This window comes from Papaver somniferum, chromosome 4, assembly GCF_003573695.1.
Source record: "Papaver somniferum cultivar HN1 chromosome 4, ASM357369v1, whole genome shotgun sequence".
Lineage (NCBI taxonomy): Eukaryota > Viridiplantae > Streptophyta > Magnoliopsida > Ranunculales > Papaveraceae > Papaver > Papaver somniferum.
In genome coordinates this window covers 140,476,579-140,502,202 of record NC_039361.1, presented here as the reverse complement: position 1 = coordinate 140,502,202, position 25,624 = coordinate 140,476,579, and the positions used below count along the sequence as shown (strand labels likewise).

Below are 25,624 nucleotides of genomic sequence, written 5' to 3'. Positions count from 1 at the left end.
CATACGCAGATAGAAAGGGTTGGGAAGACTCATGAAAGTGGCGAGCGCCGAGAAGAACACTAAAGAGGTGGCAGAAGTTACGGAAGAAAAAGAAGGACCCGTGGCTATGACGCAAGAAGCGATGGCTAAATACTTGGAGATGAACTATAGGGTTGTCAAGCAAGATAATTACGATTTCATGGATATCCTTTACTCCTCGGAAATCACAGAGTATTAATACCCGGAGGATTATACTTCAACAAAATTCAAAGTCTACAAAGGGCAAGGAAACACGAGGGAACACCTTAGCCGATTTCTGTCTACTATGAATGAGCGTGCAACCGACGGGAATCTATGTCTGAGGGAGTTTCCAAAGTCGCTAACTGATACAGCGTTTACCTGGTATGACAACCTAAAACCGGGAAGCATCATCTCATGGTTAACTATGTCTACTCTCTTCCTCAGAAAGTTTTATTCAGCAAAAATAAAGGTTACAACTATAGACCTGAGCAAATGCAACCAGCGCCTAGGCGAGGAAATAGGAAAATATATCACCAGGTTCCGATTACTCACTCTATATTTCCATGAGGATGTTAAGGAGGAAGCGCTAGTAGAAATCTGTGTGCGGGGAATGACTCCGTCCTTTAAGAAAATCCTGGTCAACTTCCGCTTCCCAACGGTCGTCAATAGAAGTCTGGATAAGATTTTGACAAACCCTAACTTTGTTTTCCTTGTTTAGATCTGTTTGTTTTTCTTTGTTTAAAAATAGAATCGAATCTGTGATGGGTACTGTTAAAATGATAAGGGTACCAAATACACCATAATATTTTCGTATCAACCTACATAAGATACACTTGAGCGATCTACTATAGGCAAAAAATATTAAGAAGATAGCAACCACAATATGTCCACTTGGTATATAGTCAAAGTCCGGAACCGCACCAACTATGGGATCAAACCAAGTGTTAATAGCAATGTGTAATCACAATATAGACTATTCCAAACCCTAGTTATCCTTCTTAAAACACAAGTGTAAAGTCTCATAAGAAGTTTCCTATACAAAATAAAAGGCCGACAAGCTAAAAACCAAAAGACTCCAAAACCATCAAAACCGATCATGAATTAAAATCAAAGAGCTTTTCTGGAACCTTCACGAGTATTGAGACCTTTGAGCTTGTGATTCAAAGCATCCACTGCTTCTTTAGAGAAGATATCCTTATTGAGAAGATCTTTAACATGTGTTTTCATGAGAACAAGGTCCGAGTTAACCTTTTTCAACTAAATGCTTAACACATCGAGACCCTTCATAGTATCAACGAGCTGCAGTTTTTCTTTCTCAAAGTATTTAAGAAAATAATGAAACAGTTCGGTCGAAACCATCTCATCATGCTCAACATCTTGATGACTATAGGAATAGTAGCATGAGGTATCAGGATTTTGACCATCAACTTCTACTAGGGTTCTTTTCTTCCTCTCTTTGGACTCGAAACCAATACCTTTATCAAGAAAACCTCTTGCAAAATCACAAGTGAGAACGTGAAGACATTCTTGACAAAAAAAACCTAGAGTACACTTATGTGACTCAATAGATTTGGTATTTAAAATGTTTCTTAGGGACTGTAAATTTTAGGGTTTCTAAAGATAGTTCGTGACACCCGTACGAATACAGATCGAACCCAAATGAAAAACAAAGCTAAACTGTAATGTACCCTTTTACAAGGTAAAACGAATACAACAATATATTTGCTACCTGAAGATTTATGAAGAACAACTTTGTGAGTACTTGAAATCGAATATTTGTTCTTCATATTGATAAATATGTTTTTTTTATTAAATTTCTGTTTCTCTAACACTTGAGATGAAGAACAAAAGGGGGCAGTAGAAGTCTGGTATGATTTTGACAAACCCTAACTTTGTTTTCCTTGTTTAGATCTGTTTGTTTTTCTTTGTTCAAAAACAGAATCGAATCTGTGATGGGTACTGTTAAAATGATAAGGGTACCAAATACACCATAATATCAACCTATATAAGATACACCTTGGGTGATCTACTATAGGCAAAAACTGTTAAGAAGATAGCAACCACAAGATGTCCACTTGGTATATAGTCAAAGTCCGTAACCGCACCAACTATGGGATCAAACCAAGTGTTAATTAATGTACAAGTGTATTTAATTTAATTATAAAGACAAGCTAAATAATGCGGAAGTAAAGTAAATAACACGACACAAGATTTTGTAATGAGAAAACCGTAAATGCAAAACCCTTGGGACATAGTATAGTTTTGAACACTCTCAGAATTAAGCAGCTATACATAGACTACTACCAACTTGGTATAGTTGAGACCAAGTAAAATAACTCCAAGTTACTCAGTTTATTCGGTATTCCTACGCCTACTACCAATCTGGTTAAGACACGTGAATCCTAAGATAGAGTTCACTTTCTTAAGTTGCTTCACCCGTTGTGAAGACTTCTTGCACTCAACTAATTTTGATCATATTATGAAACAACAACGGACTGATCTGCATTCGATAACTTTTCTATAAATCTCAAGAACTAAATCAGATATATTTGTCGATTTATACAAAGGCTCTGACTTTTAAATGATATAAACTCATTTGTATCGTTTAGATCAACCAAGATCTATGTTATCGAGATAATCAGGCTTTTCTTATATCTGATTGTGTTGAGGAACACAATTCAGATTATATCTAGAGCAACACAGTTAACACAGTGTCAACTGCACCAAGGAACACTCGCACCAATAATAACCGAGAGGGATGGAACACCCAATCGCTTCCTCCGCCCCTACCTTGCAGCAAGGAACAGGTCGTGCGTCTGTTAGAGCAGTGGATCACAAACCAAGAAACTCAACTGCCGCCGACAAAGACGGACCCCAGCACCATTGATAAGAACGATGCTAGGTACTGCCACTTTCACCGAAGGATACAACACTCTATAATCGATTGCTATAATCTGCGGAGACTGTTCCAGAAGAAGATGGAGATAGGCGAGATTGAGATGGGAAATACGGAGAATGGCAAGGCGGTCCAACATCAAGTCATGATGCTCTCCTATGACCCAAGCGGAGATGTTTGGAGGCCTTGGGAAGATAACAAGGAGGAGGCATGTGAATCCAAGGAAGAGAACCCAGCATTCACGAATACAGAAGGCATAACTAATCAGTTTTCCAAAACAGTATTGTCCCAACAGTTCTTTGACTCCCTCGGTTTCAGCGAAAATCAAATCAAAGAAGCATCCAAGGCTATAGCGGCTATCGAAGCAGGAAGACCATGTGGTCTCCTCCCCAAGGAGGGGATTGTGTTCACAGACGAAGATATCTGCTACCCAGGGGAACATCTTAGACCCTTATACCTGACAGCGTACATTAACAAGCAACCGCTAAAGAGAGCTTTTATAGATGGAGGCGCGTCCCTAAACCTAATCTCTATGCATACACTAGACATTCTAGGTGTACAAAGGTCCGCAATCAGAACACGGGTCACGACGGTAAAAGGATTCGGAAGGCAAGCTCAGACAGCTATTGGGATCGTCAACCTGGTCATGAAGATCGGTCATATCCGAGCGCCCACACCGTTTTATGTGCTGGAAGATGATACCACATTCCATGTATTACTAGGGCGAGGATGGTTGCTCAACCACAAGGTGGTGGCGTCAACATACCACCAATGTGTCAAGACTAACATAGAAGGTAAGCAATACCGGATTCCAGCCACTAGCAATCCTTTTGACCCGGAGTAAGCTTACAAGGCAAATGTGATCTTCTATGATGAACCAAAAGAAGCAGACGAAGTGCCCGAAGTACATCTCATCCCGCTACCTAAATGAGGAGAAGAAGAGGAACCGAAGCCAGCCAAATCTATGTTTAGCCCATCCAGGATGGTGTTCCCCACGGAAAGAAAGAGAAAGCAAGAGGAGCAGCCCAGATTCCAGCGCTTCTCTAGGCCGGAAGGGGGGGTATGTGTATCAATTATATCAATTAACTGAGGGAGTGTCCGCAGATAAACAGGACTGCACGGAAGTATCAAGAAACAAAATGGAGGCTCCTTCTGAAAACGCAGAGCAAAGTTTAGTCGAGCTACCCTATAACGCGATTGATGACGAGGAGTTGCGAGATCATCTCGCAGACGCAACCAATAGAACCACAGAAGAACGGACACCCGGAGACCTCACTATGGACGAGATAAAAGAAATTGATATAGGAACGGAAGGAGACAGACGCCTAATCATGATAAGCAGGAGCTTAGACAAAGAAGAGAGGGAAGCACTAATTGCTCTACTGAGAGACTACAAGGATGTTTTCACTTTCGACTATGATGAGATGCCAGGACTCGATAGCGAGCTCGTAGATCACACCCTTGGGGTGTCACCTGAGTTCAAAACAGTAAAGCAAAGGAGTAGGGAGTTCCCCAGAGCCACAACCCTTGCAATAAAGGAAGAGGTAGAGCGACTGTTGAAGGCCAAATTCATCAAACCTATCCAACACCCATCCTGGTTAGCCAACATTTTGCCTGTGACAAAGAAAAATGGAATAATCAGGTACTGTGTCGACTATAGAGACCTAAACCGGGCATGCCCAAAAGACGACTTCCCCTTGCCTAATATCGATATGAAGCTAGACGCGACGGGAGGAAAGTGGCGATTCTCATTTATGGATGGCTTCAGCGGGTATAACCAGATAAAATGGACCAGTCGGACGCGAAGAAGACTGCGTTCCAAACCCTGTATGGGAATTTCTATTATGTAGTGATGCCGTTTGGTCTAAAAAATGCAGGAGCCACGTGCCAACGCGCTATGACCTCCATATTCCATGATTTGCTGCATCGAACAGTGGAGGTATACGTCGATGACATTGTGGTCAAAACTCAAGCAACCGAAGACCACGTCTCCCACCTAAAACGACCTTCGAGAGGTGTAGAAAATTCAAGCTTAAAATGAACCCCCTTAAGTGCGCCTTTGGCGTGGAATCAGGAAAATTCTTAGGCTTTGTGGTAACCAACGAAGGAATCCAAGTAGATCCGAGTAAAGTCGAGGCAATCATAACTATGGCGCCCCCAGCAAACGCAAAGTAATTACAAGCCTTCATTGGGAGGATATCATACATACGACGCTTCGTACCATGCTTAGCGCAACTAATGACCACGTTCCTCCCCTTACTGAAGAAAGGGATGGCCTTCATATGGGGTGAGATGCAGCACGCCGCATTCGAAAAATTGAAGCAATGACTTGTCAGCCCTAAGGTTCTCAAGCCGCCGGTTAAATGTGTCCCTCTCTATCTTTATACAGCGTTTACCAATTCAGTGATAGGCGCGGTCCTTGCACAAGACATGGGAGGGGATGAGCTATCGCCTATTTATTACGTCAACCGGGTACTAAGAGATGCAGAGTAAAGATATCCGCGCGTAGAACAGGCATACTTAGACTTTATCTACGGGACACAGAAGCTGCGACCTTACCTCTTAGCACATGAGACCATCGTGGTAGCCGCGGAAAACCCCATAGCTTATCTGGCATCCAAACCTGTCCTGACCGGAAGGACCGCTCGATGGCTGCTACATTTGTCTGAATTCGAACTTAGATATCAACGACCAAACGCGGTAAGAGGACAAGCAATCGCCGACTTAATGGCTATGTTTCTAGGAGAAGGATACGATGAGGTGCACGGATACCTACCCGGAGAGGTGGCATTTGTGGATGCTGACAAACCTTGGACCATGTTCTTCGATGGGTCATCATATGGCACCGTCGAAGGAGTCGGAGTAGTGTTTGAAGCCTAACAAGGCGAGTTACTCTCGTACTCGTTTAAACTGGATTTCTCGTGCAGTAATAACGTCGCCGAATATGAAGCATTAATCCTAGGGATCCGAATGGCAAAGGAACTTAACCTTGGAGGCGTGGAAGTCAAAGGTGATTCGAAACTCGTGACAAACCAAGTAAATGACGATTTTTACATTAAAGAACCGCACATAGCACCTTACTGGGCAGAGGCTCAAAGGTTAATGAACCAAACAGGGTCAACACTGGACCATACTGGCAGAGGCGGGAATAAACACGCGGACGCCTTAGCAACCTTAACAAGAAAAATGCAATTAAACGACAAAGAAGAGGGTGCGGTCATAATATGGAGAAAAGAACTACCCATCACATGGAAAAAAGATTTGGCATTCGAAGAAGCCGACGATTGGAGGTGAGTATATATTGAAGACCTCACCAGGATGGACGAAAATCGGGTAATGCCAACCCAAGCCTTGAAATAGTTTGTGATAATCCAAGGGGTGTTGTACTACAGGGCTGCCGGAGGATCACTTGCGAGATGTGTGAATAAAAGGGAGTCAGATAAATTACTTCAGGAACTCCACATGAAAACTTGTGGACAAACCGGCGCTGTTCATCTTTACCGAAAACTTCAGAGATTAGAAGTATACTGGCCGAGCATGTCCGCGCAGGCAGCAGGCCTCCAAGACAGTTGCGCCGACTGTCAATCTCCACCACAACCCGCGGAAGTTTGTACAGTCGAGGGAGTAGATTGGAGACAACCTTACATAGATTTTATCCAACACGGTAGGTCGCACGGTTAAAGGCAAGCGGCTCTGAAAATTCAGAAGAAATCCTTACGTTTCTTCGTACATGGCGGTATCCTCTACCGCAGAAGCTACAATGGAGATATATTGCGATGCCTGTCAGACCAAGAAGCAACAGAGGTAATGACGCGGTCACATGATGCCGAGCATCAGGGAATGCGGAAGATGTTCCTCCATCTTTAAGAAGGAGGATTTTACTGGCTGACCATGGAAAGCGACACCAAAAAACATGTCCGAAAATCCTTAAGTTTCCAAACGTATGGAAATCTGATCCAAGCGCCCCACACGCAGCTACACAACATAGTGACACCATGAACGTTTCATAGCTGGGGACTTGATCTTATAGGCCCGATCAACCCGACGTCGTCGAAGTGCCATAAATACATAATAACGTCCACCGAGTACGCATCAAAATGGGTAGAAGCAATACCTCTCAAAGACTACGCTGGAGCAACTGTGTCCGCATTCATCAAAGAACATATAATTTATAGGTTCGGCGCGCCCATGATAATTAGAGAAGGTAATGCCAAGTCTTTTGTGAACAAATATGTAATCGATCTGCTCCGCCAATACAACATAAGACTTCATACTTCGACCCCTTACTACCCAAAGGGAAATGGGCAAGCTGAGGCGACAAACAAGACGCTCATTCGAATCCTCATCAGAACAGTACATGATCACCATAGAGAGTGGCACGAACAGTTGCCATTAGCACTCTGGGCATACAGAATATCGAAGCGTAGCTCTACCGGAGTGTCACCCTATTCACTAGTCTACTGAGAAGACGCGATATTGCCGTCGGAGATAGGGATTCCATCGGCAAGAGTAGCAATGGCCATCCACAACACGCCGGATGAGATAAGTCTCTTTGCCCACCTAGATACAATAGAAGAATGGAGAACACGAGCGGAACGGTTCGCAGAGCTTACAGAAAGCGCGCAGCCAATTATTATAACCAGAGCGTGAGAGAGAGAACCTTCAAGGCAGACGACTTGGTATTAAAAATTGCCCCTCATGTACAAAGAAATGATAGCGCCGGCAAGTTTGCTGCAAACTGGGAAGGCCCGTTCAAAATAAGAAAAGTGGCAGAAAGCGGATACTATAAGCTTAGGCGCATGGATGTAACTAAGGTCAAAACACCCATCAACGGTAAATGGTTGAAAAAGTTTCACGCCAGAACCCCTCAATGTATAAATATTTGCTTCAAGAAATAAAAATAAGTTATCAAGAGTGGGATGAATCTACAAAAGGTCTCAGGTTAGCCAAAGGCGCCTGATCGACTGACAAATTTACAAAAGGTTTTAGGTTAGCCAAAGGCGCCTGATTGACCGACAAATCTACAAAAGGTCTCAGGTTAGCCAAAGGCGCCTGATAGACCGAAAAATCTACAAAAGGTCTCAGGTTAGCCAAAGGCGCCTGATTGACTGACAAATCTACAAAAGGTCTCAGGTTATCCAAAGGCGCCTGATCGACTGACAAATCTACAAAAGATCTCAGGTTAGACAAAGACGCCTGGTCGACTGACAAATCTACAAAAAGTCTCAGGTTAGCCAAAGGCACCTGATCGACTGACAAATGTACAAAAGATCTCGGGTTAGCCAAAGGCGCCTGATTGACTGACGAATCGACAAAAGGTTTCAGGTTAGCCAAAGACGCCTGATCGACTAACATCCAGAAGAGGGGGATAATACGCGTATTTCACTAACGCCCACCCCACCCGATACCCTCTAAATAAAAAGAAGGGGGAGTAGGCGCGTTTCACCAACGCCCACCCCACTCAATACCTATTCCATAAAAATAAAGGGGAGTAGGCGCTTTCACTAACGCCCACCCCACCTGATACCTATTGCATAAAAAGAAGGGGGAGTAGGCGCGTTTCACTGACGCCCACCCTACCTATTACCTATTCAATAAAGGAAGGAGGGCGCAGGCGCGTTTCACTAACATCCACCCCACCTGACACCCTTTCCATTAAAATAAAAGGGAAGTAGGCGCGTTTCTCCAATGCCCACCCCACACAATACCTATTCTATAAAAAGAAGGGTGGTGTAGGCGCGTTTCGCTAACGCCAACCCCACCCGATACCTATTGCATAAAAAGAAGGGGGAGTAGGCGCGTTTCACCGGTGCCCACCCCATCCATTACATATCCAATAAAAGAAGGGGGAAGCAGGTGCGTTTCACCAATGCCCACCCCACACAATACCTATTCCATAAAAAGAAGGGTGGAGTAGGCGCGTTTCACTAACGCCCACCCCACCCGATACCTATTGCATAAAAAGAAGGGGTAGGTGCGTTTTATCAACACCCACCCCACCCGTTACCTATTAAATAAAGGAAGAGGGGAGCTGTCACGTTTCACTAACGCCCACCCCACCTGACATCCTTTATATAAAAAGAAAAGGGGAGTAGGCGCGTTTCGCCAACGCCCACTCCACACAATACCTATTCCATAAAAAGAAGGAGGGAGTAGGCGCGTTTCACTAACGCCCACCCTACCCGATACCTATTGCATAAAAAGAAGTGGGAAGTAGGCGCTTTTCACCAACCCCCACCCCACTCGTTACCTATCCAATAAATAAAGGGGGAGTAGGCGCGTTTCACTAACACCCACCCCACCTGACACCCTTTCCATAAAAAGAAGGAGGGAGTAGGCGTGTTTCACTAACGCCCACCCTACCCGATACCTATTGCATAAAAAGAAGTGGGAAGTAGGCGCTTTTCACCAACGCCCACCCCACTCGTTACCTATCCAATAAAGAAAGGGGGAGTAGGCGCGTTTCACTAACACCCACCCCACCTGACACCCTTTCCATAAAAAGAAAAAGGGAGTAGGCGCATCTCACCAACGCCCACCCCACACAATACCTATTCCATAAAAAGAAGGGGGAGTAGGCGCGTTTCACTAACGCCCACCCCACCCGATACCTAATGCATAAAAAGTAGGAGGAGTAGGCGCGTTTCATCAACGCCCACCTCACCCAACACCCTTTCCATAAAAAGAGCGGGAAGTAGGCGCGTTATATTGAAGCATTTACCCTCTTTTATCAGTGGTATACGCATACCCCTCTCACAAAAGAGAGAGAGAGAGAAACGAGAGGAGGGAGTAAGCGCATTCAAAAAAGAGGGAAGAGGAAGAAAACAACACCCACAACTTAAAGAGCCAAAACTATTCATACTGATTCAGAACAAACATAAAAGGGAAACCAAGCGTCAAAACAAAAAAGACAACCCTGCAGAGGGACACACAACTTATTCAGCCATTAACGCCCGGCAACGAGCAATATTTGTATCCAAATCTTCCACCATCAAACGTCCGTCATCACACTGGGCAGTAGCCAAACGAAGATCCTGATCAGCTTCATGCACTAAATGATGGATGTCTTGAATAACTTCACCCTCAGCTCCGGTTTCACGAGCAAGCAAAAGAGTATCCTTGATAGGTGTCTAAAACACCTAATTTTATATCTAGTATTTATGCTTTCTTTGCTACTTTTCCTGTAAAATATGTATCTTATGTTTGTTTTTGAGTGTTTAGGTATTTTGGAGTCATTAGGAACAAAAAGAAGTTTCACACTCGAAAGTTGGATTTCTTCTTATCGCGTTGAAGAAAGTGAAAAGGCTAAACCACCAGGTAAGAATGAGATCACTACAACGTCATTCGAGGAAGTTATGAGCAAAAGGATCGATAGAGCTTGTTAATTCCCTAGAACTGACCGGCTAATTGGTAACTGGGTGATTCTTATCTGGATGCTTGGGCGTGTATATCAATTTATATTATTACCTTTCCCCGACTCGAGAAGTGTGTTCTTCTTATTATTATTCTGTCTGGAACCGAGAGATAAAGGGCTGTTGTTGGTGGTGATAATAAACTCAGGAGAGGTCGAGAAGCTGAGCCACTGCTGCTGAAATTGAGAGAATCGGTGAGATGAGACGATGAAGAAATCAGTCGATTAACTCAGGTTTCATCTGGTGAATGAGTAGAAGAGATGGTGGTGTCTCAGATCGAGAAATTAGGGTTTTATGAGTAGAATGGGTAATCTCAGATTTGAGATTTAAAGAGTAGTTGAGAGTCTGATGAAGTTTAGAAGAATGGGTTTATGCTAATTCGTGCTACAACATCTTTGAGAACGAGATTACAAGGGAGTTTATTGCTGCAATTGGAGGTTGATATGTTGCTGCTGTAAGACAGTAACTGCCATGGATTAATAGGTTCTGGTGAAGTAATCAGAGATGGGTTCATGTTGCAGGTGAATCATGATAAGAAGATATGGAACTGGTGGATGTTTACAAAGGCTTCTGAGAAGCAGCAGATGAATTGAAGCTGGAGTTGCAGATTAATGCTAATGGAAATGGAGGATATGTGCACTGAAATGGCAGTCTCTGGTGATGAATCTCAAGTGGAAGCTGTTGTTGGTGAAATTGTAGAAGCTACAGATGGAGTGTGGTATGATATTGGCAATGAAGACAACAAACAAATGAGATGGTTGTCTGCAGGATTGGGAAGTATGGCTTATGGTGCTATAAGGCAGATGAGTGCAGTTGCAGTGAGATGATGGTGCAGTTTTATACTTGAGAAGCAGAGAATGGAACAAGTCAGGGAAGCTGGAATTACATTGCAGCTGTAATTGGAGATGGACTTAGTGATATAAGGAGGTGCAGAACAACGGTTTGCTTATGGAGATGGTGAATGCAGGAGCAGACAACAGTGCTGGTTGAACTGAATTGGAATGAATGGATCAGGTGGAGTTCGAGTCTCTGGTGCTGAAATGGAAATGACGTCAATAAGCTGAAATGAAGTGCACCTGGAGTTGTTGGCTTGGTTATGCTTATAATGGCAGGATATGGATATGGAGGTGCACTTACTGATCGCAGAAGCAATGTCCCATAATTCAGTTTGTAGTTTTTCTTGAAGGGGGAGAGATGCTTGTTTGTTGGTATTGCAGCTGCAGTTCAAGTGTGGTTTATGGCTCAGGTTGAGATGTGTGTTTGTGACAGGAAATTGCAGGTGGTGCTGTTGTTGCAGCAATGGCTAGGCAGTTTCTGGTTGGTTATTAGAGTTGAACTGTGGTGATCTCAGAGGGTTCAAGAAGGCTACAGGTTGATGCGCTGAATTGGTGGCTTACTGATGTGGATTGACTCAGGAAGGAGAATGTAGATAGGTGGAGCTGCAATGTGCTGGAGGAACTGAATTGCAAAGGTGCAGTTGGTGCAAGATAGTTATGAAGTTGTGGTTGCAGTGATTATTGAAGCTGCAGAATGGATGTGGTTGGTGATAAAGACATGGAATGAAGAAATGTGTATGTTGATTGCGATACAGGGAAGGAGAAAGTTTTGATCGACTAATACTGGTGGTGGTAAAGCTGAATTAGCATGTCAGTTCTAGGTGACTGACATGCTCAAGTAAATTTTATCAGTCAAGAGGAGCTGAAATTGGTGGAAGAGTGTTACTCCCCTGATGTGATGTTTGCTGTGGATGAAATTCAAGGGTTTGAGGAAGTGGTGCTGCTGTGATGCCTGCCATGAAACTAGTGTTTACAACAGAGCTGGATGGGTTATGCTGTGGTCCTGTGGCAACAGTGAATGGAAGATAAGCTGCAGTTGGAGATGAATTACAGCTAGTGAGTTAGTTAGTGATGAGCATTTGAAGCCTTGGTGGGGACAAACTGGGTACAAGGTTGTATGCGAAGGGACTGAAATTGGTGATCTTGGTGTGGAGATAAGTTGCAGCTAGAAACTCAAAATAAGAGCAGGTGTTGCTGTGGAGCTGAAATGTTGAATCTCTTTTAGATGTATGCTAGGAAATGCTTGCAGGGGAGATGGCCGGCAGTTGGAGGAATCAGGAAGTAATTGAACAAGAGGATACACTGTCAGTTCTACAAGACTGACAAGCTTAACAAGATAATGGGCTTATGGGCTTTGTAAGGCCTGAACAGTAGTGGTGCGTATGGGAATGTGATATGGGTGGGATTTGGAAAACTTAGTTTTGGGGGTATAAAAGAAAACGCTTCTCTCCGTTAAAAGATATATCTTCTTCTACCTTTTGTTTCTAGAGTTTACAACATGATAGAACTTCTTTTTTTCCTTGTTATGAATTCCATTAAAACGAGTAGTTAATTTTATTATTGGTTATGGATTAGTTGGATTTTACAAAGCATGTTTCTTGTTCAATAAATTAGTTTTGTCTCATTTTATCGATTATGATTCATTAGAAATATCGCCATGTATGATTGATTGTTAGTTTTGTCAAGTTGCAAATTGGTAGAACTTGTAATCACATCTATTGCTAGTTTAAGGTTTATTATACGTAAACGTGATGTAGCATAATTATGAATATTGCTTGTAGTGATACATCCTAGTAGTCATAATTGAGTCATAACCTTTGTTAAATCGGGTTAGTGCTTTTACACGTCCGATTGCTTTGATTGGCCTGATTTCATAGAACTTAGTGCATGTAGGGAATTAAACTTGATTAGTGCTTTTACACGTTAGGTTGTTCTCTTAGGTACAATTCATATTCGCATATTTTAATGTTTTGTTGATGACAAGAGGAAATTAACGGGATATTCTTGCGATCAAGGTATCCTAGGGCCTTTGATAATGAGAGATTAAATATCAATTCTAGTTATTATGACAAGAGCATGTTAGTGAATGAAAACGAAATCATTAACCAATACTTTCACGTATTTGAATTGTGTGCTTTATTTCTTGTTTTGCTTTTATTTTATTTTAGTTTATTAAAAATCAGAAAAATCCCCCCTTATTCTATATAGGAATCCGAAACAACTTGACAACCTACATCTCTATGTGGGAACGATCCTTTCTTGCCCTTTCTTCATTATATATTTTGAGTAGTAAGAAAGTGTAATTATTTTTGACGCCTACGACAGCGATCAATCTTCATGGCCATCGTACTCTTTACGAGCTTTATCCTGACGAATTAACGGAAGCGTCCACAACAAACCCGCTTCTTCTTTTAAGACCAATAAGCGCTCCAACTCATCCTCAAGATAGGGGTGAGGTACGAGCGTAGATGCAACCTCCAAGGTCAGTGTATGCCCAAGGAGCGGTAAGACTATCTGATAGGAAATTCAGAGATAGAAATCGGAAATGGCGCGATCTATAGTAGCCATCAACATCACAGAATCTGCGAATAATTGATTTGCCGCGTCATGAGCGGTAGTAGCCTCGTCCAACGCTCGTTGGATCTCTAATGGCACGCGACCTGATGGTTCAGCTTGCCGAGCAGTATGGTACGCCTCATGTGGTAACCTAAAGTTCTCGCGCTTGGAATTTCTATTTATCTTCCTCTGCTTTCGAAGTTCCTCGATTTAGGACTTTACAAGCAGAAGTCGCTTCAATTCACAACGTCTGAATCTCGCCGAAACCAACATGAGCGCCAAAGATAACACATATCCGTGAAGAGAGTTGGCCATGCAGGCAATATGATTGACCAAGAGAAGGAGAAAATGAAATTAAAAAGAAACTACTAAGCATACTAGGAAGAAGAACTGTATTTAAAAGTAAAGAGCGTGATTCTCGATGCATCTACCGTCCATACCCCTCCTTTTTTTTCGTTACACGTGGAGATACGTGTCGATTCACACTTGCAATGAAGTACAGGAGTCGATGCTTCCCAGGAAACTCTGGGGTACCTCCTAGAGGGAAGAAAAACTTGAAACGAGTCCTGGGGACTCAGAGATCAAAGACCGGCAGGGCAATATCCACGACACAAAAAGGGAAGGGAAAGTAGCAACAAAGAACAGAAGCATAAAAACGAGTAATAAATAAGACTAACATCAAAGAGAAATCCACAAGAGACAGAGTTTCAAAGCAAGTGCACGAAAAAAAAGAAGCTAGCAAAATAAGCCGCCCCAAAACGACACGAAACATTAACCGACTATCAGCTCGCGACAACGGGTAATGTCCATATCCACGGCTTCCGCCATTAAACGCTCCTCATCACAATGAATGACGACTTGAGATAATTCCCAGTTAGCCTCTCTTATCAACCTGCGGATATCCCGCATAACTTTGCCCTTACCTCTCGTATTACGAGCGAGCGCAAGAGTGCCTTAATGTTCATCACACTCCCTACGTGCTTTGTCTAAGTGAGTCCTCCTGAGAACCCACAACGCCTCCACCTATGCTCTTAACGCTAGTAAACGCGCGAGCTTATCTTTGGGATGCAACAAGTTTACGAGCGCTGAGACAACCGCTAAGGACAGAGTGTACCCCGAGAGCCGCAGAGTTACTTGGTCAGGGGTACACGAACAACAATCAGCGATGGCATGATCTATAGTTGCTTTCATTAGTGAGGACTCTGTGAGAAGCGAATTAGTATCGTACCGAGCTGTGACGGCGTCGTTTAAAGCGTGCTGAATGGTAGATGTCATGTGTCCGACCCTCTGAGCCGCCTGATGCACTTCATGATGTTCCGCGAACTGGGCACGCATGGAGTCCCTTTTTGCCAATCAGTGTTCGGGAAGAGCCTCAACTTCGACCTTCACTAACAACAGGCGCTCCAGTTCCGCCTCCTTGAACATTAAGACCAGTGCAGGGATAGACGCTAAGGTTCAAACTTACCCACGAAGGGAATGAGCCATTCAAGTAAAGTATCCTACAGGTAGAAGCAAAAATGGAAAACGAGGTGTTTGGGGTAGACGATCGAATAAGAGGAACAATATCTATATATAGAGGAAGTGTCATCATAAATGACATAACGACCGTCCCGCTGCTTACAACATGTGGTGATCGAGAATGAAGGATGATTGACTATCGGGTCATTTAACAATTGACCCAATAGTCAGGGACTGATGTTGATACATGAAAATATTACTCTTTAGCTGAGCTAGTGTGCCCCTAAAAGGGAGGCAAGCCCAACATGAGACATGGGGACTAAAGCCCAAGCCCACTAAGAAAGTGTCTATTAGATGGAAAGGACAAGGGAGGAATTAATAGGAAAGAATGAGGTTTTATTAGAGAAGGAATGCGATTAGTAGTAATTAAAGAAGTTTAGGACACATGGCATGATGTCATAAAATGAAGGGGTTTTTGTAAAGTCTATATGAAGAAGGACAAGGTACAATGGAAAGACAACTCTCTCTCTTAATATTCTTGGTAAAGTGAGGTCATTTGGCTAGCTAGGACGGGTGGAACCTCAATCCTAAATTCGCCCCTCAACAAGCTGCAGCTTCAACCGCAACCCTGGCGTATGACATCCTAGTTTTCAATGTTGTTGGAGTATCGGTCATGATTGGAGTACCCACAATACTAGCAATCCTAGATAACCCTAATTCATTCCAAAGATAAAGAGGAACCTGCCTGAGGTTCATCCATACCGGAACTGAGGTAGTATCATCGATGTTTTGCTCTAGAGTAATGGACCAAAGACGAATCGGAAAGAGTTTCTTAGATATGAAAACAGAACCCAATTCTAGCACCTTAATCCTGTCTTTTTCGTGAGCAAATTTGAACAAAAAAGCTTGTTTTCCATGAATAGTCATGGAGAAATCACCTTTCAAATTCCACTAAGATATTAAGCTTTCTTTAACAAAAGGGAATTGAAGTTTCTTTCCCACAAAATAACCTACTACATAAGATTCACAATCAAAAAAGTGAGATTTGAGTTCACCTGAATTGAAAACAGCAATAGAAACTCCATCAATTTCCTTAGCTTCGTCAAAAGAAAGCTTGGTTGATGAGATTGTTTGAAGATTATTGTTACCAAAACAACCAACATAGCTTAAAACTGTCTGAGATTGACTCAAATTCGAAATTGATTTTGGATCTAGGTTAAATTAGGTTTAGGGTTTCTAATACCCCAAAAGATGAAAAATCCTCAAACCCAATGTTTGCTGCTGACAAACCAGCAGGATTGGAAGATTCTGCAATCAAGTTAGGGGTTGAAAGACGCTTCATGGCTTCTAGCCATGTAAAACGCAGAAGAGGAAAAAACGCATCTAGTTCTCTTGACACGTCATCGATGAGAGCACAAAACTCCGGCAATAACCCTCTTGAATCCCCATTGCACACAACATTCCAAGCCACATAAAACTGCGGTAACTTCAATTACAAAATTAGTAGTAACACCTAGACCAATGCTCAGCACTCCAGTCACTCTACAGTCTGGACTTCTTGCTAGCTACATTACCAAACCCTGAAAACATTGATTGATAGTGATGCTTGAAAAAAGGTTAATTAATTTATGGTCGTCACCAACGTTTTTATGTTCTTGTATTTAATGTTGTCCTTAGTGCTTACTTTGATTCATGCATGAGATGTGGTTGAGATTGACAACTTACCTTACCTACAGCAGCAGATGAAGGGGACATCGTGGTGTCGAACCTTACCTACAACCAAAATAATAAAACACATCATTGTTCCCGACTTACCTAACTATGTTTGATTGAGCAATATTACGTTTACTTTGAGTCTAAAGAGGACTTTCTCTTAAGAGAAGATCATCGCAACGTGTATTCCAACAACTTCAGCTCCACCAACAACCAAGGCTGGTTGTTTGACAGTAATGACCAGCATATACATCAAAATATTTACATTTCCTTAGTGGGTGACATGCAAACTACCGCTGATTGACGATCCGGACGTGTAATTAGATTTCGTCGCATACTACTTGGGTTCTACCATCTAGTATATATAGCGTTAAGGGATGTGGTTCCCGGTTCGGTATGTTCTTATTTCCTAAAACTAGACCGAATCTGAATCTGACTCAGCGAAAATAACATTTGGACTAAAGATAAAAAAACATCACTAATTTTATCAAAAAACTTGATAACAGGGTATCTTTTATCCACACCATAGTAATTTTGTGAGGATGCTTATCGACCGAATGCAAGATAAAAGGATACTAATGATGGCTTCAAATGGCTTAGTAGTTTCCTGATGGCAATATACTATTAAGCTTAGGATATGTATAATAAATAATACTATAGAAAAGCATAAGGTTGGTGGGAATGTATGTCAACTCTTGTATTATTTTAGTGAGATTAATGATGTTTGCTGAATATGGGTTCTTAAATCATTGATTCAACTACCCAATAAATTTCTATAAACTTGATGATGGCATTTAGAACCCAGATTTTGAAAACTTAAAACTGAGCTTTGTTGGTCAGTTTTAAGAGTTACTAACATGGATGAACACCGTGTTAGCAGATCAGCTAATTACGTACCTGACACAGAAAAAGATAGCAGGTCACTGAAGAGAGATGATCAACAAGAACTTGCGCATACTGATGGGAAAGAGGAGGAAGTTATTGGAACTGTTCCATTTTTCAAACTATTTCGTTTTGCTGATTTTAAAGATAAAGTGTTGATGGCCGTGGGAACAATTGGAGCTTGCGCAAATGGAGCGACAACGCCTATCATGACTATTCTTCTTGGTAAAATGATAAACTCTTTCGGAAATACTGAAGGTACTGATCAAGTGGTAAAACAGGTTTCTAAGGTAAGCAACATACATCTGCCACATTAGTTTTCTAGTTACCAACAAACTTGATTTATGTTTTTCATCCTGAATTCTAACTTGAGGTACAGCTCGGAATAGCAAAATTAAGTCATTTTGCCCATGGATATACGCATATGTGTTTAATTGTCCAACTCTGTCATATTGATATGTTCAGGTAGCACTGCAATTCACCTATTTGGCTGTGTTAGGCCTAGTGGCTTCATCCCTCCGTAAGTTTTTTTTTTTTTTTTGCGTCATTATAATCTACAATTAATAGTAGGAAAGTTTGTGCAATCTTCATGTTGTCACTGCATGTCTTACAGCTTGAGATCATTTCGAACTATGTCTTTTAATCCCAAGAAAAACTATTATTTGTATTGTCAGAGGTGGGTTGTTGGATGGTCACTGGGGAGAGACAAGCGGCACGCATACGAAGTATTTACTTGAAAACCATACTGAGGCAAGATATTGCTTTCTTTGATAATGAAACAACCACAGGAGAAGTCATAGGAAGGATGTCAGGTGATACTGTTCTCATTCAAGAAGCTATGGGCGAGAAGGTATGTATAATTCATTTGTTAAGCGATGCAAAACTCGAAACTTCAATCCACACACACACACCATAAAGTGTGCAAGTTCAGTGGTCAACTCTTAACACCTTTTTATTTCAAAGGTTGGCAAATTTGTCGAGCAGTTGGCGACGTTTGTTGGAGGTTTTATAGTTGCATTCGTCAAAGGCTGGCTTCTAACGCTTGTCATGTTAACCACAATCCCCCCTCTTGTAATCACCGGTGCAGCCATGTCCATTGTAATTGCCAAAATGGCATCTCGTGGACAAACAGCTTATTCCCAAGCAGGAATTGTTGTTGAACAAACGCTCGGTGCAATACGAACAGTAAGTAGTAATAAATTCTATCTCTTGTCAACAGACAAACTGTGAAATGCTAAATTCAAACATATAACTTACTGATGGGCTAATGCTTGATTGTTACCTCTGCTACTGAAAATACTAGCTTAACAATAGCTGACATTACTCTTATATAGGTCGCAGCATTTACCGGGGAGAAGCTAGCAATAGCCAAATACAATAAGTCGCTAGAAATTGCTTACAAGGCTGGTGTTCAACAGGGCTTATTTTCTGGTTTAGGTTTTGGTTCAATTACTTTCATTTCATTTTGTTCCTATGCGCTAGCCATATGGTACGGTTCGAAACTGATAATAGACAAAGGATATACCGGAGGAGATATCATTAATGTTATCGTTGCTGTGTTAACTGGCTCCATGTAAGCGCTTGTATTTATCTTTCATATAGCTTGATTTGTTAGCCACTCAGCTACTGTTAATCTGCTTTACTCTTACAAGTTCTCCGTTATAATGCAGGGCACTGGGGCAGGCAGCTCCATTTTTGGGTGCATTTGCTGCGGGAAAAGCAGCAGCCTACAAGATGTTTGAGGCAATTAATAGAAAGCCGGAGATTGATGCGTATGATACTTCCAAGGGGAGAACATTAGATGACATTGACGGGGATATCGAGTTAAAAGATGTTTGCTTTACTTATCCTGCAAGACCAGATGAACAAATATTTAACGGATTTTGTCTACGCATACCAAGTGGCACCACCACTGCTATAGTTGGACAAAGTGGAAGTGGAAAGTCGACTGTCATTAGTTTAATAGAAAGATTTTATGATCCACAAGCTGGTGAAATTCTAATCGATGGTATAAATATCAAAGAGTTACAGTTGAGATGGCTCCGGGAGAAAATTGGACTTGTCAGCCAAGAACCTGTTCTATTCACTTCTAGTATAAAGGATAATATTGCCTATGGAAAGGATGGGGCAACTCTTGAAGAAATCAAAGACGCATCTGGGCTAGCTAACGCTGCCAAGTTTATCGATAAACTACCAGAGGTTGTTTTTTGGTTTCTTTAACTTCCAAATTACCATTTGTTCGTACACGTATTCTAAACTAACTTCTATGATGAATGTGTTTATCAGGGTCTAGACACTATGGTCGGCGAGAATGGAACCCAACTGTCTGGTGGGCAAAAACAGAGAATTGCCATAGCTAGAGCAATTTTAAAAAATCCACGAATTCTACTTCTGGATGAAGCTACAAGTGCACTTGATGCAGAGTCTGAAAGGATTGTGCAAGAGGCACTTGATAGGGTGATGATCAATCGAACAACGGTCATAGTTGCCCATCGGTTGAGCACCATAAGGAATGCTGATATGATTGCTGTCATTCAGACAGGAAAGATCATCGAAAAAGGTTTGTGCCAGTGAAAAAAAAATACTCGGGCATTCTAGCTTCTTTAGTGAGATAACAAGAGGTTTATTTATACGTTGCTACATTTTCTTTCACCAGGTTCACACACTGAGCTTCTGGAAGACCCAGAAGGAGCATACTCTCAGCTCATACGATTGCAAGAAGCAAATGGAGAATCAGCGAATGGTAATGAGAAGTCAGAACTTGGGGGTCAGCTTAGCAGGAATCCTAGTAGACAGTCTGAATATTCGCATCAACTTAGCAGGAACGCTAGCAGACAATCAGAATTGTCGCGTCAGCTTAGCAGGAATCCTAGTAGACGCATGTCACTTGGAAAATTGTTAAGTCGTGCATCATCTACGCGTGGAAATAGTGGTCACCACTCTTTCTCCATTGAATTTGGATTTCCTTCGAGAAGAAATTTTGGCGATGTTGCCTCGGAATACAATAACGATGATAACGTACCACCTGCCAAGCAGTACAAAGATGTCCCAATCAGTCGTCTTGCATCCCTCAACAAGCCAGAGATTCCTGTTTTGCTACTAGGGATTATAGTTGCGGGATTAAATGGAGTAATATTTCCCGCTTTCGCTCTAATGCTTTCCAGTGTAATCAAGACATTCTTTGAACCTCCAGCTCAGCTCAAAAAAGATTCAAGTTTCTGGGCATTGGTATGTATAGCCTTAGGCGCCGGATCCTTAATTTTATCACCGGCGAAAACATATTTGTTTGCCGTGGCAGGATGCAAGTTAATAAACCGTATACGCTCCCTGTGCTTTGAAAAGGCTGTTCATATGGATATTGATTGGTTTGATGAGCCAGAACACTCTAGTGGTGCTATTGGTGCCAGGCTTTCTGCAGATGCAGCAAGTGTTCGCAGTCTTGTTGGAGATTCACTTGCAATGCTTGTTGAGAGCATAGCAATCGTTATTGCTGGTCTGGGCATTGCTTTCCAAGCGAACTGGAAGCTGTCCTTAATTATCCTTGTGTTGATACCTTTAATTGGACTGAATGGATGGGCTCAAATGAAGTTCCTGAAAGGATTTAGTTCAGACGCGAAGGTTTGTCTTTGATCTATTTGTAACTTTCATGAAAAACAAAGCCTAAGATAAAGTTCATTTGTGGTCTAACATCCATAATTTCATGGGTATATATTGCAGAAGAAGTATGAAGAAGCAAGCCAAGTTGCTAATGACGCAGTTGGGAGTATAAGAACTGTAGCATCATTTGGTGCGGAAGAGAAGGTTATGAAATTGTACGAAAGCAAGTGCGAAGGACCAGAAAAGGCAGGTGTACGTAAAGGGATCGTTAGTGGAATAGGTTTCGGGATTACGAATTTCTTGATGTTTTCTGTCTATGCGCTTAGTTTTTACATTGGAGGAAGACTAGTTCAGGCAGGCCAAGCAACATTCGCACAGGTTTTCCGGGTATGTGTTTCTTTTTACTTTAAGTCTTACTGTAATGTCGTGAGTACATTTCACAAAGGTGGTTCCTTGTTCTTATGATTTCCATGTTGTTATCAGGTTTTCTTCGCTCTGATATTTACTGCAGTTGGTGTGTCTGGTTCAAGCTCCACGGTAGCAGACACTGGCAAAGCCAAGATTTCAGCTGCATCCGTATTTGCAATTCTTGACCATGAAACTAATGTAGACTTAAGCAATGACTCCGGAACCACATTAGAAGATGTAAGAGGTAAAATCGAGTTCCGACATGTTAGTTTTAAGTACCCAACAAGGCCAGATGTTCAAATATTCCGGGACTTTTGCTTGTCCATTCAATCTGGAAAGGTATAAACTCCTATTATATATATGCACATTGTGTACTATAACTACTTCGAACATTTTCTCCTGTATATACATGGTTCTTTAGCTCTAATGATGGTTCGTCTTATGTATCAGACGGTAGCTCTGGTTGGAGAGAGTGGAAGCGGTAAATCAACTGTAATATCATTGTTGCAACGATTTTACAATCCTGATTCAGGACATATTACATTGGACGGGGTCGAAATTGAGAAGTTTCGGGTCAGATGGCTGAGGCGACAAATGGGTTTGGTAAGTCAAGAACCCATTTTATTCAACGAAACAATTCGCGCCAATATTGCTTATGGAAAGGAAGGTAAAGCGACAGAGATGGAAATTATAGCAGCAGCAGAGCAGGCAAATGCTCACAATTTTATTAGTGGCCTACAACAGGTTAGAACTTCAACACCCACTAAAAGCTCTATAGATGTGAGGTTAATACTTGTCCTTTTCTATTTGTGAAGGGGTATGATACAATGGTAGGCGAACGAGGAGTACAATTGTCAGGTGGGCAAAAGCAACGAGTGGCGATAGCACGTGCCATTGTCAAAGCACCAAAGATTTTGCTATTAGACGAGGCGACAAGTGCACTTGATGCAGAATCGGAACACTTAGTTCAAGATGCATTAGACCGAATCATGGTGAACAGGACGACGGTTGTGGTTGCACACAGGTTAACCACAATTAAGAATGCTGATGTTATAGCGGTTGTCAGAAATGGGGTTATCGCCGAGAAAGGAGATCATGACACATTAATGAAAATTAAGAATGGAGCATATGCATCTCTTGTAGCACTTCACATGAGTGCTTCGTAATATTGAACTTCTTACAGCAATAATTTATTTCGTAAAGTTATTTTTATTATTATATCTGTTTGTCTGTTCTTTCATTATTCTTCCGATTAAGTCATTGTGTAGTTTGGATATGTAAATTATGGCTTTGTACTGTTATAATTGATGATAATATGTACTGATCAATTGACGCGGATCGTTATCTCAATCCTAGTTAGTAAGTTAGCCAATAGTTAGCGAATTATTCGTGAATTATCCGAACACGCACTAGTACACGCATTTTTACAACCCGGATCATTTTTGCGATTTTTTTAGCATTTTTGAATTGTTCGCAAACTATACAAATTCACGAATTATTTGCCGCATTAATCCGGCCATTATTTCAAATACTTAATTGTTTGTTGGTGATTATGTTCTACAATTTTTGCATACACCATTTAGATCATGGTTTTTCATACAATATACAATGGAAAATCATAAATAATACGGAAAATGGGTCATTTGTCCAAATATTTTTAAAACATGGTTCAAATGGACTAGTAAAAATTAGTATGGGTGAAATGGACAAATTTTTTTTAGCAAGGATGAAACTGGATTCATCTTGGCTTAAACTTAAAATATAGCAAGGATGAAACTGGATGCATCCTGTGTAAATTAAAAAATAAGAAAAAGTATTTGAAAATTGGCAGGATGAAACTGTTTACATCCTGACTATTTTTACATTTTTGTCCATTTAAACAGTATCAAAATCTAAGTGTCTTTTTCACCCAGGAATTATTGATTTTGGTCTTTTTAACCAATTTTGTGTAAATAATAACACTCAAATGATTTTTAATACATGGTAATACTAAAGATATATTTTTATAGTAAAATATCTGCCGAATTTTACGTGCCGAATTGAGATAGGTTAAACGCATTAAACACGAATATACGCATTTCCATATTTTTCCCGAATCATGAATTATTGACCGCATATTTGACCGAACTAATATTTTGTCCAGCCGATTAATGAGCGTATTTTTTTACCGATCCGAATTTTTGTCGCTCGTCGAATTGCTAATTAGGATCCCAATGAGCTTTGTTGACATCACAACTGAAAGAAACATCCTTAAAAACCATCCAAATGGGTTGGCTAACTTAAGAACAATGAATATGTCCCCCATTCTCATTAGAAAAAAAAAGAAAGAGAGCGGACATCCCATTAGATTTGCATACCGACTTGGGATGAAAATTGACTTCGAAGATTAAGTTATTTCCCACCCCACCCCACCCCACCCCACCCCACCCCACCCCACTCTTTTAGTTTTGGATTATTACTTCTTTTGTCTTTATTACCAAGCAGCAAAATGATTTGTCACTCCACCTAGTGTGGTTGTAAGTGATTGTGTTTACTAATGATATCATTTAGGTGGACTAGATTAAAATAAGTAAAACAAATGAGTAGACGTGAACAAAATTTTCGCTAAAATAATTAGTCTGTTGCATGTTTGTTTCTCAATAAGTAGTTCCACATAAAGTTAACTTTGTTGCTCTATAAATTATTACTCGTATGTGATTGTGTGTACCAACATTATGAAAGGTCCGTTGCCTAAAATAGAAAGCCCGTTGCCTAAAATGTTTTCAAAATGTTCCCCCATCACCAGAAGGCACTATCACTCTCATCCATAGCCATATCAAGTCTCTCAATATCAGTCCTTCGAACTACACCCATAATCGGAAACCCAACACCGACCAACTCAACCAAACTATTGTCAGCACCCCCCAAGCACAAAGAAATCATGATATGCTACAACACTTGGATTAATAACTTAGCCACTACACGTGTCACAATTGTTATTACAGATGAAGGAGGACAAATCTATAGACAGAGACAATTCAACTGTGTAGTAGACACCTTGGAGAAGAGCAACATGTTGGCTGCAACCGAGGCTCTTAAATGGTGGAAACACTTGATTTTTACATATATAAATAGCCTGGCAAAGTTGGGGCCTATGCCATTTAATTGGGGCCTATGGATTTTTTCATCCACCTCATAGAGAATGATAAGATTGATGAAACTACCATTTTATCCTCTATGAAATTATAATACTACTAATTTATCCTCACTAAATCCTAATAACAAAAAGAAAAAAAAAACTAAATCAAATCAAAATCATTTTTATTTCCATTTCCATCAAAATTAAGAATTCAAAATCAAACGAAAAAATTATCGATAATCACCAAATTCACTAAAATAGGTAATTTTTCGTTTTAACTCGAATCAGGTACTTTTCTATTAACCCAATCCCCTAAAATAGGTTTCAATAACATGTGATCACTCAAACAATCCAACTTTTTTAAATCAAAGTTTTTTGGTTTATAACAATCAGTCTACGTCAATGCACTTGTAAATCGATTTCATTTAGAAACGGTTGTTGTTTATGCCCACAAAGACCGATTGTCCTGGATGGGCATTCTGGTTGGAGGAAATTGAACCAGAATTAGTTTACGTTAAAGCCCACGTAGCCCGATTCTGGTATGGAAGAGATAATTATTTTTCTGTGTTTTTTTTTCTTAGAATCGTATTACCTGAGCATTTTTATAAACCGATTCCTGTTGTGCAATATCATGAATCGGTTTTTATATATGTATCGTGTAAAACGATTCTGGTTAACCCATTTTTTTCCAGTTAATACTCAATCATGAAAATGAGTATGAAAATAGATTTTACCCAATTTGGAAACG

General features: G+C 41.1%; 1 protein-coding gene across 1 annotated transcript; it reads left to right on the top strand.

Moving 5' to 3' along the window:
* Window positions 1-17,458: 17,458 nt before the first annotated feature.
* LOC113362827 (ABC transporter B family member 4-like) lies at window positions 17,459-23,108 on the top strand. Its single transcript, XM_026521232.1, has 12 exons — window positions 17,459-18,043; window positions 18,219-18,273; window positions 18,428-18,603; window positions 18,717-18,938; window positions 19,088-19,326; window positions 19,424-19,952; window positions 20,040-20,313; window positions 20,410-21,371; window positions 21,471-21,737; window positions 21,834-22,097; window positions 22,209-22,502; window positions 22,574-23,108. The coding sequence occupies exons 1-12, from the start codon at window positions 17,729-17,731 to the stop codon at window positions 22,922-22,924; spliced, it is 3,948 nt and encodes a 1,315-aa protein (XP_026377017.1). The 5' UTR covers window positions 17,459-17,728; the 3' UTR covers window positions 22,925-23,108.
* Window positions 23,109-25,624: the final 2,516 nt, after the last annotated feature.